The sequence below is a fragment of the Meriones unguiculatus genome, chromosome 16 (assembly GCF_030254825.1).
Source record: "Meriones unguiculatus strain TT.TT164.6M chromosome 16, Bangor_MerUng_6.1, whole genome shotgun sequence".
NCBI classification, from domain to species: Eukaryota; Metazoa; Chordata; class Mammalia; order Rodentia; family Muridae; genus Meriones; species Meriones unguiculatus.
The window spans coordinates 47,721,888-47,743,917 of NC_083363.1; the positions used below are offsets into that span (position 1 = coordinate 47,721,888).

Sequence of the window (22,030 nt, forward strand, 5' to 3'; positions counted from 1 at the left end):
AATGGGAAGAATCCTTGAGCAGAAAAAGGAATGGAGACTTGCCACTGATAAAAAGTTGGCAAGAAAAACTAAAGCTTTTCATAACCAGGTTTTTGGCCCAATAACTATCTGGTTCCCAGATACTTATATATTCCTTGGAACATAACTATGTGATGTCGAGAAGGTTCAGAGATAATTCGCCTCAGGAATGCTGGATTGAATTCTTCAATGGTCCTTTCTAGGGTCCAAATATGTAAAAAGATACCAGAATCATATATATTGATGATCACACAATTTTACCACCTCGGTCATTCCATGGGACTGTCAAATTGATAGAAGAATTTAAAAACACACATAAAACTTTTGAAGCACCATGCAGGGATGGGGAAGGTGAAGATTAAGAAAACTGGGAAAGTTTTTATATTTCAAAATGTATAAAAAAGATGAATTATGCCTATAGACCTATACATATAATTTAGCAGCATGAAACAAAACCTTAGAAAACTGATTTTTGGAAACAGTCTCAGATAGATGAGATGATTCCACTGATGACTTTAGTAAAATATGAAAGCTGATAGTTTTTATAACTCAACAGAAACTTCTTAGATTCATTTGACATTGGTCTCTTTTTTTATTAGATTAGCAGAATGTTAAATCAAGGGAAACTGATTTTAATAAAAGTATTTGAAAAAAAGACTATTATTTTACAGAAATGCTTAAGATGCATTAATCAGTAGCCAATGCACAGTCTGATTCACAGAGGCTGGGAGGGAGGGTTTGGTTTTAGTTCTCAACGCTCTAACTTAAGACATCTTAGGAAACAGAAAGCAGTAACACCTTGTTAATGACTCAAGGCATGGAGCTTAAGTTAGTTGCTTAAGTGTCAGGATTTAACATCACGTCATTAAACTGCATTCATAAACCAAATTCTTGAAGTTAGATTTTGGGTGGTAACTGCTTGTTTCCCTCTTCTTCTGCTGACAAAAGCTTAGTGGGGTCACTTGCCAAGCTTTCCTGCCTTCAATCCACCAGTTGCTCTTTTGTGACCCAACACCTTACTGAGATGATTCTGAGACTAGAAAAGAGTGTATGTGTCAAAGAAGGCTGGCCTGTCAGTTCCTCACATCCTGGGGACCCCTGGAGGCCTGGTTCTCTTCTGTCTGTTCTGTGAGCCATCCCATATCCTGTCAGAACATTCAGTTCTGGTTAAGTGTATACATTTCTCATCCTTCAAGCATTCAGGTGTCCAATTCCTACAGTCTTGCCTTTTCTAACATCATTGTGGTTACATTGTCTCAGGGCTGAATACCTAAGGGCATGATCTCCTGTGTCAGCCTCACACTTATTAGCTCTGTGTCTGGAAAAATTAAATCGCTACTTGGAACTTCAAGCATCTTCGATGAATGAGAATGGCACACTGAGTTTATAACATTTTGGTAAAGACTAAATGGGAAGAGAGAAATAAGCAAGATTGCACTTACTGGCATAAAATTATAACTTCAAAAATAGAACTGCTCTCTGAGACCCTCACAAATATTCTGTCTTATAAAGATGTTACTCTTCTGGCATTTCTGATAACCCTTCTAAAGAGTTTTTATATTAATATTTATATTCACATATATTTTCTCAAAGCTGTAATTTCCCCTATTGGTCCACTAGGCCATGTCTTTTAATAGATTCAATGCTACAACTATTTATTCATGTTTATTTGTAAGTCATTAGGCAAATCTTAAAACGGACACAAGTTGTATAAGTGAAATTACCTGTAAGCATGAGTGGTACATATGAACATTTACTTTCTGTTCATTCATAGACAGGATATGTAAGAGTGAAATTAAGGGCTACATTTTTATTTGGGTTTACCAACTCTTACTAGACTACACAGAAACTACAAACACATAGCCCTACCCACTACCATATCCCTCATTTTTACTGATAAAAAAATATTTAAGCAGGAAAATGGTAGCCAAATTGTGTGTGTGTGTGTGTGTGTGTGTGTGGTGTATTTGTGTTTCCAAGTAGCTAAAGCTGGATTAAAACTTGTATTCCTCTGAAAGGCTGGAATTACAGTTTTGTGTCACCATGTTTAGCCCAAAGCACTGTATAGACTAGATAATCAGTAGAGATAATTTTTGTTTAACAGTGTAACTGGTGTTAGGGTAATTGTTGGCTTTGGAATTTTATAGCTCATTTTGTGAAATTTATGATATTAAAAACTCAATCTGTAAGCTTAGCTGTACTGATTTTCATCTTGAATCTGACAAGAGCTGACAGGATGCCAGATATGTTTCACAGCAGTGATCCAGGGTGGGTAAATATCAAGGGAGAGAAAGCTATAGCTTCAGAGAAGGCAGGATCCACTCAGAGGTCTCAACAATGTCACCCCTTTCTGTATTTCACCTCAGCACTGCCTCCCGTAGTCTCCATATCCACAATGTGAAACCCAGAAATAAAAAAGGGAAGATTGGCATAAATGCTACAAGTGATGGTTAAGACGTGCACTTTTCTGTCTTAAATATTTTCTAACATTGGAATTTGAATTGTTTGGCTGAGCAGTTAATTCTATCTTTGGTCGGAAGTTCCTTTTTAACCTTTTTTGCACATCAACATGAGATTTCTTTTTATAGCAAAAGAATACCTTCAGCAAGGCACCGATGTCTCCCAAGAGGGGAAGTGCGATCTGTAGTTAAAAAGAGAGAGAGAGAGAGAAAAAAACCAGATCCATGGATATTTGCATGTGCGTGAACACAATATGATATGAACATAGAAGCTGATGTATTCTTTTCTTAAAGTGATGTGCCACGTGAAATTTGGGGCATGGAACTTTGGTCTCACCCATCAGACTCACTGGCTTGGCTTTACATCTTCTGGCATGAAACTGACAGACACATGGTACTGACAAAACCAGAATATGAGAGAATCCACTGTTCCTTTACCAAGAACATGCAAAGCTCATATGGATCATTGTCTTTATCATGCACCTGTACCATGTAGTTTCATGACATAGTAACCTTTATGCTTTCCCCGTGTTGTTGGTTTTAAGTCACATATGAAAATCAAGCATTTGTTAAAAGGAGATCACTCCTTGACCACGTACATTCCCAGGCTACTGAGAAGTATGAAGATGGCAGGCTGAGCCTGCCTTAAAGTTAGCTCTTAACAGCAGTTCAAAAGAGACTCCAGAGGGACATGACAGACACCTGGCGAACACAGGCTATGTTTGGGCCACAGGTCTTAATGTGTCCTTTCAGAGAGAAACACTGTGTAATCCCGAGTGACAGCTGACAGGATTTGAGATGTGGCGTGCACAGGACTCAGTGATGGTGTTAAAGAAAGGCAGGATGCTGCTGCTGTGTGCAGCTTGTAAAGGCACAAGCATCGCGGGAGGTAAGAGGATCTGTGAAAACCCAGCACGAGGCCAGATTTGGATTTTATTATACAAGGCTCTCTTAATACAATGCCATGTGCCATACGGCCTCTCAAAACATAAGTGTTGGGGATGAGGCTATTTAAAGGGATTTACTGTCACTCATAGCAAGGTTTAACCTGAAGCACAACGATGTAACACACAGTTAGTGTCTTAATGCATTTTCTGAGATTTTTCAATCCAATTTTCATAATTTAATCATCTCATCTGTTCAGAGGTACTCAGTCAATGGACATGCACCACACTGGAGGTAGCTTACCTGCAAACTTCCATTTAGAAAATGAAATTCACTTACTAGCGTTAGGAAGAATAGAAATTGTGCCTATCTATTTTATCTCAATTTTCCATGGAACAAAGACATTAAAGGCTCAGCCTGGGGCAAAAATTGTACAGCTGAATTATACCCTTAGGAAATAAGTATTCATCACACACACACACACACACACACACACACACACACACCCAATAATGCTGACCTAGCTTGAAATTTTTCCCCCTCTACAAAATAATGGGGATAAACACAATCACCGAGCAGTCACTGAGCATTATAATTAGTTCAGACAGCAAAAGTTGCTTGGTAGGCTGTTTGGCATCTGGGTCCATTAAAGATACACACATCAGGCAAAGCCTGTCTACATACCGGGTCACCTGGGGGCCCTGGAAGGCCTGGCTTTCCATCTCTCCCTGGAGCACCCTAAAAAACAGAGGCATCTTATTCAAACCTCCACAAGCTAGAGCAGATTAAAAGGGAGGTGGGATGGGAGTCGGGGAAACACCCTTACGTCATTCCCTGGTGTCCCTGGGGTTCCTGGCAATCCAGGCAGACCACGAGGACCCTAGAAAAAAATGAAAGATTAAAAGCAAACGTTGCTTAGGACAGACTTGTGAGTAATCTTAGGCAATCAGGGCAACTAAACTTGCTTTGTTGACTAACTTAGTCAAGCCACCTACCTGAACGCCTGGCTCTCCAGCTGGTCCTTGGGAGCCCTGGGTAAAATGAGAGAGAATTAGCCAAATTCTACCAGACTATCCACAAATGCCCTGTCGTTTACCTACTGGAACAGCAGGGCTTGGCACTTGTACAGTCTGAAAGCTCTGAAAATCCTGCACACAGTTTCTAGAAAGCAGTAGTTAAACAACCAAATATCTGAGGCCAAACATGAGGCTTTGTTCACACACTCCGGTATTTTTTTTTCACCCTATTATGCTGATGCACATTAAGGAGTGTGCAAGTGATGTGCACAAATCCTATCGGATCAGAAACCAACTGCCCATGAGGCTGAGAGGCTTGGGTCTCCTTCCCTTTCTTCATTGACTTGTTTTCCTTTTCCTCTCTCCCTTTCTCTCTCTCTTTCTCACTTATCTATTGATTTGAAAATAGATTCCTCTATCATAAAATACAGAATTTATCCTGACTATAGCCCCCTCTTTCCACTCTTCCTAGCTATGGACCACCTCCTTTCTCCCAGGATTCATGTCCATTTTTTTTTCTTCAGAAAAGAGCAGACCTCCAAGAGACAACAACCAAACATGACAAAAAAAAAAAAAACAAGGCAAAAACCAGAGCTGCACAAGGGAACCCAATAGGAGGTAAAGAGTCCCAAGAGCAGGCAAAAGAGTCAAGACACACCCACTCTGAATGTTTGTAGTCCTCCTAAAACACCAAGCTAACAGCCATAACATACACAGAGGACCTGGGGCAGAGCCAGTCAGGCCCTCCTTTTCCTCGTAAGAAACAGCCCACACCAGCGTTCAGTGGCAGGAATGGTTGGCTAACTAATAGTACAGGAATTATTAGTTTTTTTCTTTTAAGCAGTTGGCATCAGCGCTTGCTGTGTTTTCTATTTATTCTATTTCTATCTTATTTCAAAATGTCCATAGCACTCATTATTAAAGTCTTCACTGACTTTTTATTGTGTTCCTAAGTGGTATTTTTCCCCATAAAAAACTTGTTAGCCCTTTAGTGAGTTCTCGATACAATGGGTTCCATTATGGCATTCTCATAGACACATTGCTCTAATACACTTCCCTCTTTTACTGTTCTCTTCTGGCCCATCTTTCTGGTGGTCTCCACTCTCACCATGAGAAACCCCTCCTGCTTTCCCGTCAGATGTATTTCATTGCCCTTCTTTTCTCTTCCCGGTCCCCGCTTCTTTATGATCTTTTCTTCCCCTCCATGCTTTCATTTCTATGTATATGACACATACACACAGCTCCACATGGAGAGAAAATATGTTCTACTTGTGTTTCTGAGTCTCGCTTATTTTTTTTAAAAGAATGATTTCCAGTCGAACCCGTTTTCCTGCAAATGTCATGATTTCCTTTTCTCTTTATGGGCTGAATAAAATTCCCTGTGTATGCATACCCCATACCACATTTTCTTTATCTATTGAGAAACACCCATGCTGGTTCCATTTCTTAGCTACTGTGAATATTAAATAATAAAGATGAATTTACAAGTCTCTTTGCGGTAAGCCGAGCTAGAATGCTTTGGGTATGTACCCAAGAGTAGTATAGCTAGGTCATGTGGTAGTTCTAATGTCAGCTTTTGAGAGATCTAGTGATTTCTGTAGACAGGGTAGCAGTCTACATTCACCTGAGTAGTGATAAGAGTTATACTTTCCTCATATCATTATCAATATTTGCCATTTGTAACGACGACAGCTTTTTTTTTTTTTTTTGACTGGGGTGAGATGGAGTCTGAAAGCAGTTAAACAAAACTATTTATTATTTGTAAGTGTGCGTGTGTGTGTGTTGTGAGTTGCCTAATATGGGTGCTGAGAACTAAACTCACTTCCTCTGGAAGTTAACACAGTAGAAGCTCTTAACTAATGATTCATCTCTCTAGTCCTCTTGAAAGCAGCTTTAACTTGTATTTCCTTGATGGGTAAGGGTTTTATACATTTTAAAAATTGCTTATTAGGTATTGTGTTTCTTCTTTTAAGAACTATTTAGTCCATTAGCCCATTGCTGATTGAAAGATTTAGAAGGTTTTATTTATTTATTTTGGCATTTAATTCTTGTAGTTTTGTTTGTTTTTTGTTTTTTACTGATTCTAGGGATCAACACACAGATGCCATCTTTGCCATGCCATAGCCCTTCTCTACAGTCTGCTTGCTGTTTCCTTTGCTGTACAGAAGCTTTTTAGTTTCATATTTTCCCAATTGTCAGTTTTTTAAATTTTCTATGGTGCTGTAATTCTCTTCGGAAAGTTTTCCCCTATATTGGTATCTTGAGGAGTTTTTCTAATGTTTCCTCTAGTTGTTTCTGATTTTATGTTAAAGTGTTTTATTCATTTTGAATGATTTTATTTCTTCAGGCTATGTGATATGGATTTAATTTCTTTCTTCTATGTGTGATGATCTGGTTTTCCCACCACCATTTATTAAAGAGGGCATCTTTTAGTCCAGTGAATATTTTTGATACTTTTGTCAGAAATTAGGTAATTTTTTTTCCGGTCTGCTCTTCTATTCCCTTGTTCTACATGTCTGCTCGTGTGTCTGCTCATGTTTCTTTGTCACTATGGCTCTGTAGTGTAAGTTGAGATCCGGTGTTATGATATTTCTAGAGTTGCTCTTTCTGCTTAGTATTGCTTTTGCTGTTTGGAGACTTTTGTTCTTCAATAAACATTTTAGTGTTACTTTGTCCTGTTCTGTGAAGAACATCTTTGTAATTTGGGTAGGGATTACATTGAACTTATGGGTGGCTTTTGACATTCTCAAATACAGACATTCTCACTGCATTAAATCTGCCAGTTTATGAGAATAAGTGATGTCTCCATTCCCTAGAGTCATCTTCAGTACCTTCAAGTTTCCAGTGAACGTATTTCTGACCTCTTCAGTCAGGCTTAGCTTTCACCTTTCAAAGTCTAATTGAGTGAGATTTTTGTCTTTCTTGTCAAGTTTCTTAATACTATATATAGAGGCTACTACTTTTTAATGCTTACTTTGTATTCTGCTATGTTGCTGAAAATATTTTTCAGCTCTAAGAGTTTTCTGGAAGTGCCTTCAGGGTCTTCTAAGTATAGGATTAAGTCATGTCTAAAGAGGGATGACTTGATTTCTTCTTTTTCCTATTTGTATGTCTTGTCTAATAGCTTTATGTAAGATTTTGGGTACTGCATTAAGTAAGAGTGGAGACATAATGCAACCAGTGAGGTTTCAATAGCTTGACTGAATACTACTTACTGTCCTGCCAGGGATTCCTACCCCTGGTGGGCCAGTGTCGCCCGGGGATCCGTGGATGCCTGGTAGTCCTCTTTCTCCCTGTGAAACCAAACGCTCCTGTTAATATAAGGCTCAAGATAGATGCATTTTCAGTTACACCTTCTTAACTGTTGATTCTCTTAAAATCATCTATGAAATTTATATACCTTTGGCCCACGTGGGCCAGGTGCCCCTGGATTTCCATCTAAACCCTAAAAGGAAAAAAAAAATGATGGTTACATATATTTTTAAAAATAATTTAAAAAAGAAGTCATAATTCAAAACCATGATTTATTATACTTCATTTTATTTGAGTAAGCCTCTTATTAAGAGTAGAGGGAAAATTTTAGAAGGTTTAGATTTTACGTAATCAGCTCAAACTACAAAAGATATTATTTGTTAAATTAACTATCTCATCGCCAGAATTATCAACATTAATAATTGATGTAAAGGTAGAAAGAGGTTTGGGTAAAATGAGTAAATCAAATGAGTATATTGGCTTTTGGGTTTTTTGGTGCTACAGTTTCCTATGTCCTGAGTAGAGCATAGATCACACACTTTCTATGAATGGAGGTCTTTCTATGAATGGAAATTGTGGCTCATTTATTTTAAGGAAGTATTCTAAGAAGGCCTGTGGCTTGCAACCAGTGTGTGAGGACCCATAGATCTCTCAGGAATTAGCACACAGAGTTCTGATGCTTTTGAAACATCTCAGATCATGTATAAAATACTTCGTGTTTGCAAAATTCCTGCCCCAGAGACCTCTTGGCTTGCACCAAACATTCAAATTGCTTTAGTTTTATGAGCTAGGGTATAAGATGAATATTTTTTTTTCTTTTCTTTCTTTTCTTTTGTGGGATTAAAATCACACTTGTGTCTTGAAACCGGGGGGCCCAGAATTAGCAGCGAACGAGCTCGCAATCCCAGTGAACGGGCAGTACTTACTGGTTTTCCTTGCAGACTTTTCCCTGGAGGCCCAGTATCGCCCTTTGGACCTGGAAGTCCAGGAGGACCTAGCCTTCCACCTGGATCTCCCTGCAGAAAACAAGATGAGGTTCTTTCTTTTTCTGCTGAAGTTCATGAGAGGAAGCTGGGAGACAATAGTTTCTATTGCCTTATGTTGTCAGAGACAGTCGAACCTCATCCTTACGTTCACTTCCGTACCCAGCTCCTCAGAGGCATTTACCAAGTGCCTAGCTCCCCCTGGGTGCAGTCCTTGTTATCATAAACACACTCAGGAAATGAGCTCTGTTACATAAAGTTCGGCAGGACCAGGAAACGACTTATGCATGAACACAGACACAAAGGCCATGTCTCTTCATGAAATGAAGTTCTTTAGGCGATCTAAACGCCTCATTATGTCCTGAGGATGATGGAATATTGACATGCATATGACATATCCAGAAACAGGTTGTAAAAGACTAAGAGATTTCTGAGAATCCATAACTTTACCTCAGCCCCACCCAACAATCTTCACTTCTAACTTAGCTCATTCTGTCATCTGGAGTTTCTGTGCCCTAACCATGTCCGCAAAGATGCATGTTAGTGAGTGGACCATATCATAGTTTCTATGAAAATCTGTCCTCTTCACTGACAGACTTTGGGAGGCTCAAGCCTTGCAGTCATCTTTTGCTTCTTCAATAACCAGAGGATCCTTGGTTTCTTCTTTCTTTTACTTACTTAATATACAAAAATAAAACCTGAACTGTACCTTTTCTCCTTTAATGCCTTGTTTTCCTGGTATACCATGTTCTCCTGGCAATCCCTAGAATATACAAAATTAAAGAAAAAGAGCAGTTAGTACATCTCTTAGTGGAATAGCCTTCCGCCTTTGTAAGAGAGCTGGATTTTAGTATCTAACTGTAAGGTAATGTTGATTTGGACCTAAGAGGAAATGTTATTTGAAGATATGTGTGACTCATTGTCTCAAGTGAAGTCAACAGCTATAATGGGAAACAGAAAAGGGGAAATGAAATGTTCTACCCAAAACTATTTCTAAAAAGAGGGTAGGATGGTAACATTACAGCACAACTAAAAATGTCAAGATATTTTTATTATGTTTTGCCACGGTGGCTCTTTTACTTTTGATTTTGTTCTCTTTTTATTTCCTAGGTACTGACAGTTCAGTCTAAGCAGTCTAGTTCATGTTTCATCTTGTATTAGCAACATTCTCTCTCTCTTTTATGGTGTCTTTCCAAGAGGTATCCCTGAAATGATCCAGTAATTGGCTTGCAGGAGAAAAAAAAATCTTTCCCCATGGAGTGGATGTTCAAATTAGCAAGCACACTATGAGGTTTAAACAGGAGCTTCCAGGAGGCTCAGGCAGTGAGCATGAGAGCAGGGAAAAAAGGTCATAGAGCTGCTCCCAAAATGGTGGAAAGAGAAGAGACCTCAAGTCTGCCCAGCTAGCATCCAATGGAGATCATCGAGAGTCATAGCCAAGATCTCGCGCCACTTTGATCTAGTAGTTGATAATCAGCTCTCAGTTCCCATGGGGATGCTAAGAGATTGTCCACAGGGTAGAAATATGAAGAAATAGAAGAAAAATGCATTCATACAGTATGAGGGTATGTGTGTGTATGTGTACGTGTGTGTTTGAGAGACAGAGAGAAAACTACAGTGAGTTTATCATATAACATGAAAATGAACATTTGAACTCAAATCTATGCAGTTTAGAAATGCTTGCTGTCTTTCTTGGTTTTCTTTCATTTCTCTGGATATTTCCGGTGTCCTCCATTCTACAGCAGTACTGACTACTGGTGGTTGAGTTAAACTTGAATTTCAAAGACTGGTGTATTTGGATCCACTTCAAAGGACTTCCCAAAAGCCCCTGACATTACACATGATCCATTCAGGTAGTTGGGGTGACCTGTGCTTTTGGGAAATGTAGCATAATTCAGCTCATGAACTGATATTCTTTAAGGCATATCTTAGTTTCAATTTTATTTTAAAATATTGAAGATATAGACATACAACATCTCCTGGTGGTCCTCTGGGCCCCATGGAACCGGCAGGTCCTTGCTCGCCCTAAAAGAGAAGAAGATACACACTTTAAATTTTCATAAGCTAGGTTGTATCTGAATGGTGGTGAGATACAATGTGACCTTTATAGGGAAGAGAATTGGACTTTCCAGCATCCCACCTTCTGAGTGTACTGACATGTGCTTGGATCTTAGCAGTATAGTTCTGAGACATTTCATTAACGGGTCTGTTTTATCAGCAGGTGATAACGGGGTGCCTGGCCTGATTCCACGACTGGGAACAATCCACCTGACTCTCCCCACACCTCCCCCAACTGTAGAATCTCCCCTGGGAAACTCAAGCATCTCAGGGATGCATAATTTTGGTGAAGAAATGGATCCTGAACCCTCTTCCTGTCGGGAATGTGGTGTAGGATCATAGATTTCACTGACATTGTTTACTCAATGCTTTCATGGATTATGACTTTCCTCTGAAAAAGAATTTGAAAATTCTATCGTATACCAAAAGGCCTAGCTTCTATGTTTGTAGTAAATGTAGCTGGGGGTGGGGGCAGGGTGTATCACCATGGAAACAAGACACAATCTCTAAGAATATCTGTGATGAAAATGAGTGGCATACCAAAGCCTTTTTGAATACAGGATGGTTGTAATTCCCGAATTATTGCCAGAGAGTGATTTCTGACACACCTTTATATATGAAGTACGCACCTTCAGCCCTGGGCTTCCTACTAGACCAGGGGCACCAGGATCTCCAGGTTCCCCCTAAATGCACGAGTGGAAAGGAAAGTTAAATGTTACCATTATTTTTATCATTTCAATAAGGCTGCAACTGTGACTGAAAAAAATGTCAGATTACCTTTATTCCCTGTGGTCCTAATAGGCCCGGCTCTCCCTGTAAATAAAACAATTACCATATGGTTCATTCCTGAATCCAGATGGGGTCAGAAGAGAGCTGGCTCTCACAAGTTGTCCTGGGACCATCATACACATACCAAGGCCATGCACTTAATGTGCCCACACATACCATCCATCCCAAAATAAACATAAAACAAAAATATAAATAAAGCCTGTAAAACCCAAATCAGATGTTAAAGTATTATTACCCCATAGCACTTACCAAGGCTTAAAAACAAGTACAGATTTTCAGGAAACTTACAAATCTATCAGTTGCCAAACAAGAGAGTGAAATCAACGAAACAGAAAACCCAAGATGGTGATAAATGCCCACTTACTCTATCACCCTTTTCACCTTTCGTTAAAGGCTCCCCCTAGGAAAAATGGGTAGAAACCAGAATCAATTATAAACACTCAGAAATCAACTCTACCAGGGGCATGTGAGAATTAATTTACAGATTCCTTCATATTCCCAAATGAGCATGGAGTTAATCATTTTAACACTATTTAGGGGCTCCCAACAGCACTAAGATTGAAACGCCGCCCAAGGCTAAAGCTTCTTATTGTGAAACGAAGATGAATACACAAACATTCATCTGCAAGAGCAGGGAAGTGGGTGTGGGTAACTGTTAAAAGGCAGGTATAAGCTTGAATTTCCCACCTAGGATAACTGAAAATAACACACAAAAGCATTATTTCAAGAATACACAGTACAAGTAGGTGAAGCTGATGGCAGTTGCTCTTGGGGTTAGGGATGAAGGTCTCCCAGAAAGACAGGTTGAAGGATAATGTCCACTAGCTGGTTCTACACACTGAGACGCAGAAAAGTAAAACAATTTCTTCAAGATTACAAAACCTGGGCAGACTGATTTTTAAGGTCAGTCTTTCTCGTGTGTCTACTTCGATATTAAAATCATACATATTTATTATGTGAATTGAGTAAATATACAATAAGACAAAAACTACAAACTTTAAAAAGTTCTTTCACATATGAAAAATCAAGAAAAACATGAGAGCCATCATGGTGGGAGCTTATTTTGGGACTGCTATTCTCTTGAATATCTCACTCCTGAGGAACAAGTGATTACTGAATGCCCGTCTTTGATTTTTTCATGTCCTATGTGCCAGACGTGATGGCCTCTGGGTCACCTTTTCCTACATTTCCTAGCTCCTTAGAAATTTTATTGGAAGTGGATCTAATTCTGGCAATGACATGAGCTGCCTTCAAGAGAGAGGCAGTGAGATTTTTCAGTCTTATTTCCTCCTCATGGTGACTGAGAAAATTACTTGTACCCAAGGATGAGGCTACAGGATTCGAATAGGCTTGGTGACTGAGTTTGGAGGGGCACACACACCCATCTCTTTCAAGTGAGCCAAGCTGCCTCTATAGTGCAAGTGGGGGCTAACTTTCCTTGGGCTAAGGCACCTATCTGTTACTTGGTAAAACCACACAAATCCTTATCTGCCTAACACGATTTCATCTTTTATTATGAGTTAATTTTTACGTGTTAGATCAGGACATTTTAGATCTTCTTGCCTTTTAGATCTTCATTCTAAAATTATGAGTGTAACTATCAAGGTTGGAGGCAGGTGGGATGGGCTGCATTGCTTTTGCCTCTGCTTCCTCCTGCTTACAGCATAACGATCTTGTCAGAGCCAAGAAATCTACATTCAGTCACCCACTCCCTGGGGACTCATCCACGCCATTGCTTTACCATGGAGCTGTATTCTCAGGACTCTCGTTTTATTTTTTAGTATTGAGATAAGATTTAATTAAGTTGCCCAGTTTGCACTTGAACTCACTCTGTAGCTCAGGATAGCACTGAACTTGTGATTCTCCTGCCTCAGCCTCCTGAATAGCTGAGGTAAAGGTCAACACTCCAAAGCCTGGCTCAAAATCTACATTGACTGGTATAGTTGTAGGATTCTGGGTAAGCACAGGCTTCCTCTGTAGTCTCATCTCTCCTGAATACTACCTGGGGTAGCCATTTGATGTTTTAGAGCCCCCTCCTCTTTTTTAGCAATAAAATTGTGGATTCCAGTTAGATCCCTTTGTACGCATATTTTATAGCTCTGATATGTTTGCACATGGCGTCATACCCTGCACATTCTAAATGCCCAATAGTGGGAGCAGGTGGGTATTTTGATGTTGCTGTTCAAGACAGAGGTTCAAAATTTTATTCTGGAGGGTGACTACACTTCCTATGAGATGCCTGGATGTTATACAAAGTATGGTTACTGATCCTGTTCTTGAATCAAAGTGTTGAAAAAAAAAACAACAAAGAATTGTTCTGCCTGATAATATAAAATTTGTGGGAAGAGAAGAAAGCAAGTAAAAATGAATAGAGGAATCAGGAGCCGAAGTTACAGCTGTAAGCCACTATATGGGTGCTGGGAATTGAAGCCAGGTCCTTTGAAAGAGCAGCAGCCCATGCTTTGAACCACTGAGCCATGTCTCCAATCCAAGAAGTTTCTGTATACTGAATAAAAATTCCAGGGCTAAGATTGGCTGCCCATGAACACAGAAGGCAGGGGGCAAAGCCAGAGGGGATCCCTTAAGAAGAGAAAGGCCTATCACCTCCAGGAAGATTGCATTACTCCAACCCTCCTCAATGATGCTGGAGTTAGAATTCTCAGGCTTGAGTCCACGCTCATGTTTAAAGAGCACAGCTGATGTCGACAGAAAGTTCTTTTGTGCTTTGTGTCTTACCTGCCACATCCTCCGTGGTCCACCCAGAAACTTAAAATTGAAGTGAGTATTATTGGGCAGGGACAGAGTGGAGAGCCAAAGGAGTGATGCAAAGGAGCGGGTGAGCAGTGAGGAAGGTCATGTAATAGTTCCCAGGCCCTCTGAAATCCTCAGCTGGAGGACACAGCTAAAGACTGTTAGGAAGACCTGCACAGGACACTGAGAAGTGACCAGAAGGTCAATAACCAGGGCGCACAGGCACAGTGGTGATTTGAAAGCTGCCAGAGACAATTGCTAGTACCGTTGAAGATGTCTAAGTGAAACTGAAGCAGAGATGAAGTGCGGCTGGTAGCCCTGAATGCTGTCCCTATTGTTTTTGTGTGCCATGAGGTTTTACCAACCTCTTCATTCCTCATCCCCAGTAAACCTACATCCCTAACTCACTCTGGAGCTTAGGTGAACACAATTTAAAAAGGTGTGCTGCACTTATTAAGAAAAATGAGATATATGCTGGTCCTGATTTTTGCACAAGAATGAAGACCTGAATTTGATTCACAGAACTCATGGTCAATTCAGGGCAATGGTAATACATGCTTGTCATCCCAAGGCTGAGAGGCAGAGATGGCAGGATTCCTGGAGGTTGTGGGATAGCTAAGCTTGCCAAATTGTTGAGCTCCAGGTTCAAGAGCAGGAACATGCACACACACACACACGTGCGCACGCGCGCGCGCACACACACACAGACACACACACACACACACACACACACAATTTTAAAGGTCTCTTTTTGTAACTAAGTTTTGTAATCTCCTCAGTGGCCCTATTTGAATAGAAATGAGGCGATAGTGTTTTTCTTTTCTTTCTTTCTTTTCCCCACCCAAAGAAAAGTTTTCAAAGAAACCAGCCACAGCAATATTGGAAGGTAGCTTGTGAAAGTCATTCTGATCTCACAAAAAAAAAAAAAAAAAACAAAAAAAACAGAAATGAAAATAATTTCAGAGGTGTACAAAGAGCAATTGTTTGAGCAGAGAGAGAAGCATTTTCAATTTTAAAGATAAATTTGTACCAGTCTTGATATATTGATTGTGTGTTTTGTTTTGTTTTCATTTTTGATACAGTGTTTAGTCATATCCAGGCAACTTAACAATTTCAAGCCTGGGATCTGTAACCAGCCTAACCTATGGAGAGAACGGGTTAATTCATAGGAATTTTTATATGCATTAAGTGATTTAATATATAGAAGGCTTGGTGCCTGGCGTGGTGTGTACTTGGCTTAAAGCATCTGATGTACAATCCTGTTCGGGTATTAGAAATAAAGGACCATGAATTTGGGGCTGGTTTGGGAAAATATTTTTAATCTTTAATCTTTTTTTCTTTCTTCTTCCCTCAAAGCTAGAATACTCACAGGTTCTCCTTTGTGTCCTTTAGGGCCAACAGACCCTGGAAATCCTGGAAGACCAGTGTCACCCTGCCAAGAAAAAGCAGAAGAGAGATGCTCTGTGAGTGAAGAGAAATTCCCCCTTCGCTCAGAAAATCCCGCCTCCGTTCAGGGCCCTGGTGAAGCTCCAAATCTAGCCAAGCTGTCTGCCCGACAACATGTCTTTGTACTCCTTCATGCCTCAAGCCTTTCAGAAGTCCATGACATTTCATTAGGACATTTAAAATTAATGTGGAACAGTGTTAATTATTTTTCAAGGACAGGAGGAGAAAAGAATTATAGTTTTTTTTCTGGTATACCAAAAGCATTATTTATTTATTTTTGCATTTAAATGACACAACAGTCTGCTCTTGTTTTCTTTTGAGGAATTATTTCTTATTTGGTGTGTGTGTGTGTGTGTGTGGGTGGGTGGGTGAGTGGGGGAGCGCAGCGATCATAGAAAAATGAGAGTGCCGGCTGTCCTCCGCCGTTCTCTGGTGGTGGACCAAGAAGGCATTCTTGTTGATATGGTGACGGCAGCAGTTTGGAAATGTCTAAGATGTCCTGCTCAAAGGGTTGAAGAGGGATTTGTATGTGACCTAGAAAGAGTATTTTCAGAAAATGCTGTTTCCTCGAGAGAGCATCCTTGTAGACAGGAATTACATCACTGAGCAGACAGCAGAGCTGCAGCCGTGGACTTCTTTTTATCATTTATCAGGGTCCCTAAAGAGCCATTTGATTCTTTCTTTCTTTCTTTCTTTCTTTCTTTCTTTCTTTCTTTCTTTCTTTCTTTCTTTCTTTCTTTCTCTCTCTCTCTCTCTCTCTCTCTCTCTCTCTTCCCCTCCCCTCCCCTCCCCTCCCCTCCCCTCCCCTTCCCTTCCCTTCCCTTCCTTTTTTTTGGTGTTTTGAGACAGGGTTTCTCTGTTTAGCCTTGGCTGTCCTGAACTCACTTTGTAGACAAGGCTGGCCTCTAACTCAGAGCAATCCACCTGCCTCTGCCTCCCTGAGTGCTGGGATTACAGGAGAGTGCTCCCACACCCAGAAGCAATTTGATTCTTAAATTAAACATAGCTCTGGATGACATGAAGTTCTGACAAATTGTCCTCCAACCTCAAGTGAATTCTTGTAAAAACAAATGTTTACTGTTATACTTATAGGTACATATCTTTCTTTTTAAAATTGATTAATTAATTAATTTATTTATTATAATTTATTTAGTTTGTATCCCAGCTGTAGTCCTCTCCCTCATCCCCTCCCAATCCCACTTTCCCTCCCACTTCTCCTCCCATGCCCCTCCCTCAGTCCACTGATAGGGAGGTCCTCCTCCCCTTCCATTTGAACCTTGCCTATAAGGTCTCATCAGGACTGGTTGCATTGTCTTCCTCTGTGGCCTGGTAAGGCTGCATATCCAGGGGAAAGTGATCAAAGAGCTGGCCACTGAGCTCATGTCAGAGACAGCCCCTGCTCCCCTTACTAGGAAACCCACTTGGAGACTGAGCTGCCATGGGCTACATGCTGGAGAAGCTGTGGAGAAAGGGGAATCCTCTTCCATTGCTAGTGGGAACGTAAACTTGTACAACCACTTTAGAAATCAAGCTGGTGCTCTCTCAAAAAATTAGGAATAGTGCTACCTCAAGATCCAGCTACAGCACTCCTAGACATATATCTAAAATATGCTCTAGTATACAGCAAGGACATTTGTTCAACTGTGTTTGTAACAGCTTTATTCATAATAGCCAGAATCTGGAAACAACCCAGATGTCCCTCAACTGAGGAATGGATACAGAAACTGTGGTACATTTACACAATGGAATACCACTCAGCAATTAAAAACAAGGAAAGCAGAAATGTGCAGGCAAATGGTGAGAACTAGAAAAGATTGTCTTGAGTGAGGTATCCCAGAAGCAGAAAGACACACATGGTATATGCTCACTTATAAGTAGATATTAGAGATATAATACAGGATAAACATACTAAAATATGTACACCTAAAGAAGCTAAGCAAGGAGGAGGAACCCAGGGAATTTGCTCAATCTTCATTCAGAAAGGCAAATGGGATAGACATTGGAAGCATGTGAAAACAGGGAACAGGACAGGAGCCTGCCACAGAGGGTCTCTGAAAGATTCCACTGATAGGGGTATTGAAGCAGATGCTGAGACTCATAGCCAAACTTTGGGCAGAATGCAGGGAATCTTATGAAAGAAGGGGGGGGGGATAGAAAGACCTGGAGGGGACAAGAGCTCCACAAGGAGAGCAACACAGCCAAAACTACCATGGCCCAGGGTTCTTTGCAGAAACCAATACTCCAACCAAGGACCATGCATGGAGATAACCTAAACCTCTGCTTATATCTTTCCTAATTTTTTAACTTTTAAAGATATAAAAAAAAGGTATGTCAAACCTGTTGATGTTGAATGCTCAAAATGAAAGAAATTTTTTAAAAACAGGGAAGAAATTCTTCACATTTCCCTTTGTACACTTATCCCAGTGTGAAGGACTCTCTTGAATTCATTAATTAACCTTCAGTCCATATTTCCTATGCTACTTCTATATATAGAACCACAAATAATACATTATTTTGAACATGTAGAATGAATTCCATAGAAATTTAACTTGTATTCAACTTTCTTCTCTCAGTATTATTTGTAATATTTGTCATTTGACCTGTGTGACCTTGTCCATTCATCGAAACTTCTGGTCAGCACTCTAACTGACTGAGGTAAAGAGGGTTACCCCAGCGCCACTGACCTGCATTGGAGTGATCTATAGATTTGGTCTGTTACAAGCAAGGCTTCAGTGAATGTTTTTAGTGTGAGGATTGACTACGTGTTTGTAAGTGAACGTTCAAATGACAGTCCATCAAATCATTGCAAGCCCTAAAGTCTTTGGTTTATTTACCTATTTCTATCAAATCTCACAATTTTGGCATATCTTTGCAATAGGTAGCCATGACCATTTTTTGTATTAACTATCTTTCTTGAGTTTTCAATATAATCTTGATTTTGTTAAAAATGTTAAGCCTTGGCACTAATTTTTCATGCTTCAAAGCTTTAGCCAGTAATGTGAAAGTCCTGTGTGAGAAAACCACATGAATTAAACAGTCAGTTCACAGCTAGCTCAGTTGCACAAGGAACAGTTCAATGCACTTTTAGACAGTCGATATAGACTGAGGGGTATGTACATTCTATAGCAGTTTGTTGTACAGTTTGTTCATCTGCAGACTGGCTTCATCTTTTTTTGTAATGTCCCTATGTGACCTATACATTCCTAGCCTTTTCTCTACATTTCTTTGAACTTTAAGCTGAAACATTAATAAGTTCTTTGAATTAACAGTTATGAAATTTAGAGCATGCTAGTTATATTTCTTTAAATATTTATTTAATGTGTGTGTGTACCATATGTATGCAGGTACCTAAGAAGGCTAGAAGAGGATTTGAGATGCTTTGGAGTTAGAGTTACAGACAGTTGTGAGCTGCCCCTTGTGGGTGCTGGAAACCAACCTTGAATCCTTAGTAAGAGCAGTTAAGTGTTCTCAACTGCTGAGCCATCTTTCTGAAAGCCCAGACTTACGTTTTGATCCTAGCAAAATACATCTTGTGTATCCCCAGCTGTCCTTTAGCACATTGGAGGCAGTGTGTGTTTTTCTAAAGATGGTAAATTGTGTTCAGTGTAGGAAGATAGAGAAGGTGTGCATACTTAAGGCACCAATGTGGAGTTGGTTTCTAAAGCTCTCAAGTGACCTTTATGTCACCCATCACGTTTGTGCTCATATACCCAATAAAATAACGGACACTTAGACTCATTTAATTTAACAGATGTAGAAAGCAAGTGAAGGGGCTAGAAATCACTTATAAACACACATTTGTTCAAAACAGTAGAGGATGGGTGGAAGAATGAAGGCCCATGGGGGAATAAGATGCTATGAAGGTGTTTGGACTGATGTAGGTGGAGTGCCAGTGAAGTACGGCAGAGGAACCCAACAAAGCCTATGGACTGCAACCCCTGGGTGGACTTAGCCTAGTTATCATGATATTATGCAAATGTTTATGTCTAATATTAGACATGTATGGGTTCTTATTCACATTTGCAATGCATCAGAGTGACTTTATAGAAAGATAGTAGTGAATTTGCTCAGTTTCAGCAGGCCGTCTTTCAGCCTGGTGATTTTGGTGGTGTTTAGAAGGGCGTGTGCTCTTGAGCCTCTGTCTTGTTTCTCTAACATGAGCAGAAGTCTTTGCTCTGCCGCTCTGTCTCATAGTCCCTACAGTAGCCATTCTCATCAACCAATGTGCAAAGCACACAGCACTCAAACAAATTATTTCAGACTCAGGACAGTGACAGAGCAGAGGTCATCATTTCTACACTGGAAATCTGCTCATGTGGTTGCAATGACTTCCGTTGTCATTGACATTAACACCAAGCTGGATTCCCCCCGTGATTCTCCTGTCTCGGTATTCTCAACACCACATGTGCCTGTTATGCTAGAGGTGATCTGTCTGCACATCCTTAGGCTCACACTGTTGCTGCTGGGTGATGCGGGCTTCCAAATGGTAAGTTGTTTAAGCTAATTTGCTGGTGAGTGTATTGAGAAGTGGCATATTATACAGCAGTGATTAATCATTCGTGTGTTTAAAGTCCACCCTTAGTTAAATCTTGTGTTTTACAATCCAATCCAAGTTTCCCCCCTTCAGAATTATGGTGAGGCATGCAAAGAAGAACAAGACAAGGCACTAAGGATGGTAACAGCTCATAGCAAAAAAAGAGCTAAATGCGAGCTCGGGAGCAGAATGTCTAAAGCAAACAAGGAAGAAAAAGCCAAGTGTTTACTGAGAGCCTAATTTGCATTGATAACTGTGCTTGCAAGTAAGTTCACCTCATTAGATTTTACTCCCCACATCAACTCTCCCAGTAGGTGAACATGCCCACTTAACATATGGAAACCTGACGTATAGGGTAAGGAGGTGGCTTCCTGTGGGGACAGGACAGTTAACACCATAGCCCAGGTTTGCTCTCCGAAGGCCTCCATGGTCCCCAGCCCCACTGCACGTCAGGATCAGCGCACACATTCTTAAGTAACAGAGATCCATTCTTTCTCTAACCGAAGGCACTTTCTCGGGGCTTCAGAACAGGCACTGGTGTTCCCTCTCCCAGTGCTTCTAAACACAGGCAGGGCTTCGAATCCTGATCACACCACCAGAATGAGAAGAGATTCACTGAGGGGTCTGACAGCTTCACAGTGCTTTTCAAAAGCCGAGGGACTGATCCAGAATAGAGAAGAAGTGGATGTGTGTGTGTGTGGTGGGTTTCATTCTTCCCGCAGGGGCTACGCTTGGGCTTTCCGTGTTGAATTGAGGCATGCTCCTTCATTAATTATAATTTTAAAATGACCCTTCCATAGGTAAGTTGATATCAGGCACAGCGTCAAGTTCCCTGTAGTCTCTTCTAGACAAATCATTTATTTGGGAAGGAAGACAGATAATGCCACTGGCTTTTTCTAACTCCACTTAAGATTCTAAAGCAATTAGAAACGATTCCAAGCAGTAGGGACGGTCCCTGGAGTCTGAGCTACACCTGTCTTACAGAATCAAATTCCTCATCAGCAAAGGTCTTAAGAATTTCTAAATGACATATGTTTGCTAATGAAGAGGGCAACACAGAACCCAGCTGTTTTGTTCCAAGAAATGAATCACCATTTAAATGCTTTAGCAGGCTCATCCCCCTTCTCCACTCAGCTGTCCTTGTGGCAAGCTGTAGAGGCCACTCCCCACAGCCTGCACATGTCCAATAGCAAGTACTTAAAATGCAATGCATTTGTGAGGATAGACTATGCCTTTATGAACTGCTGTTTCACGGGAAATAGTGTTGTTCAAAACCCAAGATACAGGAGTGACTTGGATTGCTAGAGAATCATTTTAAAATCATTTTGCAGAAGGTGGGAGTTTTATTTATATATTCTGCAGAATTTTCGTTTTGAATGGCTAGTCTATAAGGAACTCACTGCCCCTGCTGAGGTGATCTTTTGGAAATATTTTTCCGGTGAGAGATACACAATCTTTTGAATAGATTGGCTGTGCTGATTTAGAAAGCACAGAAGTCATATTTCTCGGACTTGTGTCGCACTCTCGTGCCCTCAATCAAGAGAGCTTTTACTGGGTGAATGAATGAAAGTAGCTCTCACAGGCTGTCTGCCTCCAGAGTATTTTCAACCCTCCATATCCCTGTCTGTAGATTCAACGTGAATTTTGTTTTGGTTTCTAATTTTTTCCTCTGACTATGCCACAATTCAGTGTTTACATTCACAGTCCAAGGTCATCACAGTTTTACAATCAATCTGGAATCGAGTGATATTTTCTGTAAAAAAGTTAATCTACCAACTTCACAACTAATGGCAAATCAAGTTGCAGCAAGACTAGACCGCTTTCTTTCCTATTAAGCCT

At 40.3% G+C, this 22,030-nt stretch overlaps 1 protein-coding gene across 2 annotated transcripts in view; it reads right to left on the reverse strand.

Annotated features, from left to right (window-relative positions):
• The window catches only part of Col19a1 (collagen type XIX alpha 1 chain), a 324,630-nt gene that overhangs the window by 57,865 nt on the left and 244,735 nt on the right, over positions 1 to 22,030 (reverse strand). For both annotated transcript variants that reach the window (XM_060369802.1, XM_060369801.1), the window contains exons 18-30: positions 15,581 to 15,643; positions 11,825 to 11,860; positions 11,449 to 11,484; positions 11,301 to 11,354; positions 10,585 to 10,638; positions 9,323 to 9,376; positions 8,557 to 8,646; positions 7,779 to 7,823; positions 7,594 to 7,671; positions 4,358 to 4,393; positions 4,189 to 4,242; positions 4,047 to 4,100; positions 2,618 to 2,659 (exon numbers count right to left, since the gene is read on the reverse strand). In XM_060369802.1, coding sequence (XP_060225785.1) covers positions 2,618 to 2,659; positions 4,047 to 4,100; positions 4,189 to 4,242; positions 4,358 to 4,393; positions 7,594 to 7,671; positions 7,779 to 7,823; positions 8,557 to 8,646; positions 9,323 to 9,376; positions 10,585 to 10,638; positions 11,301 to 11,354; positions 11,449 to 11,484; positions 11,825 to 11,860; positions 15,581 to 15,643 — 696 coding nt within the window. The remainder of the gene's footprint in view (positions 1 to 2,617; positions 2,660 to 4,046; positions 4,101 to 4,188; positions 4,243 to 4,357; positions 4,394 to 7,593; positions 7,672 to 7,778; positions 7,824 to 8,556; positions 8,647 to 9,322; positions 9,377 to 10,584; positions 10,639 to 11,300; positions 11,355 to 11,448; positions 11,485 to 11,824; positions 11,861 to 15,580; positions 15,644 to 22,030) is intronic.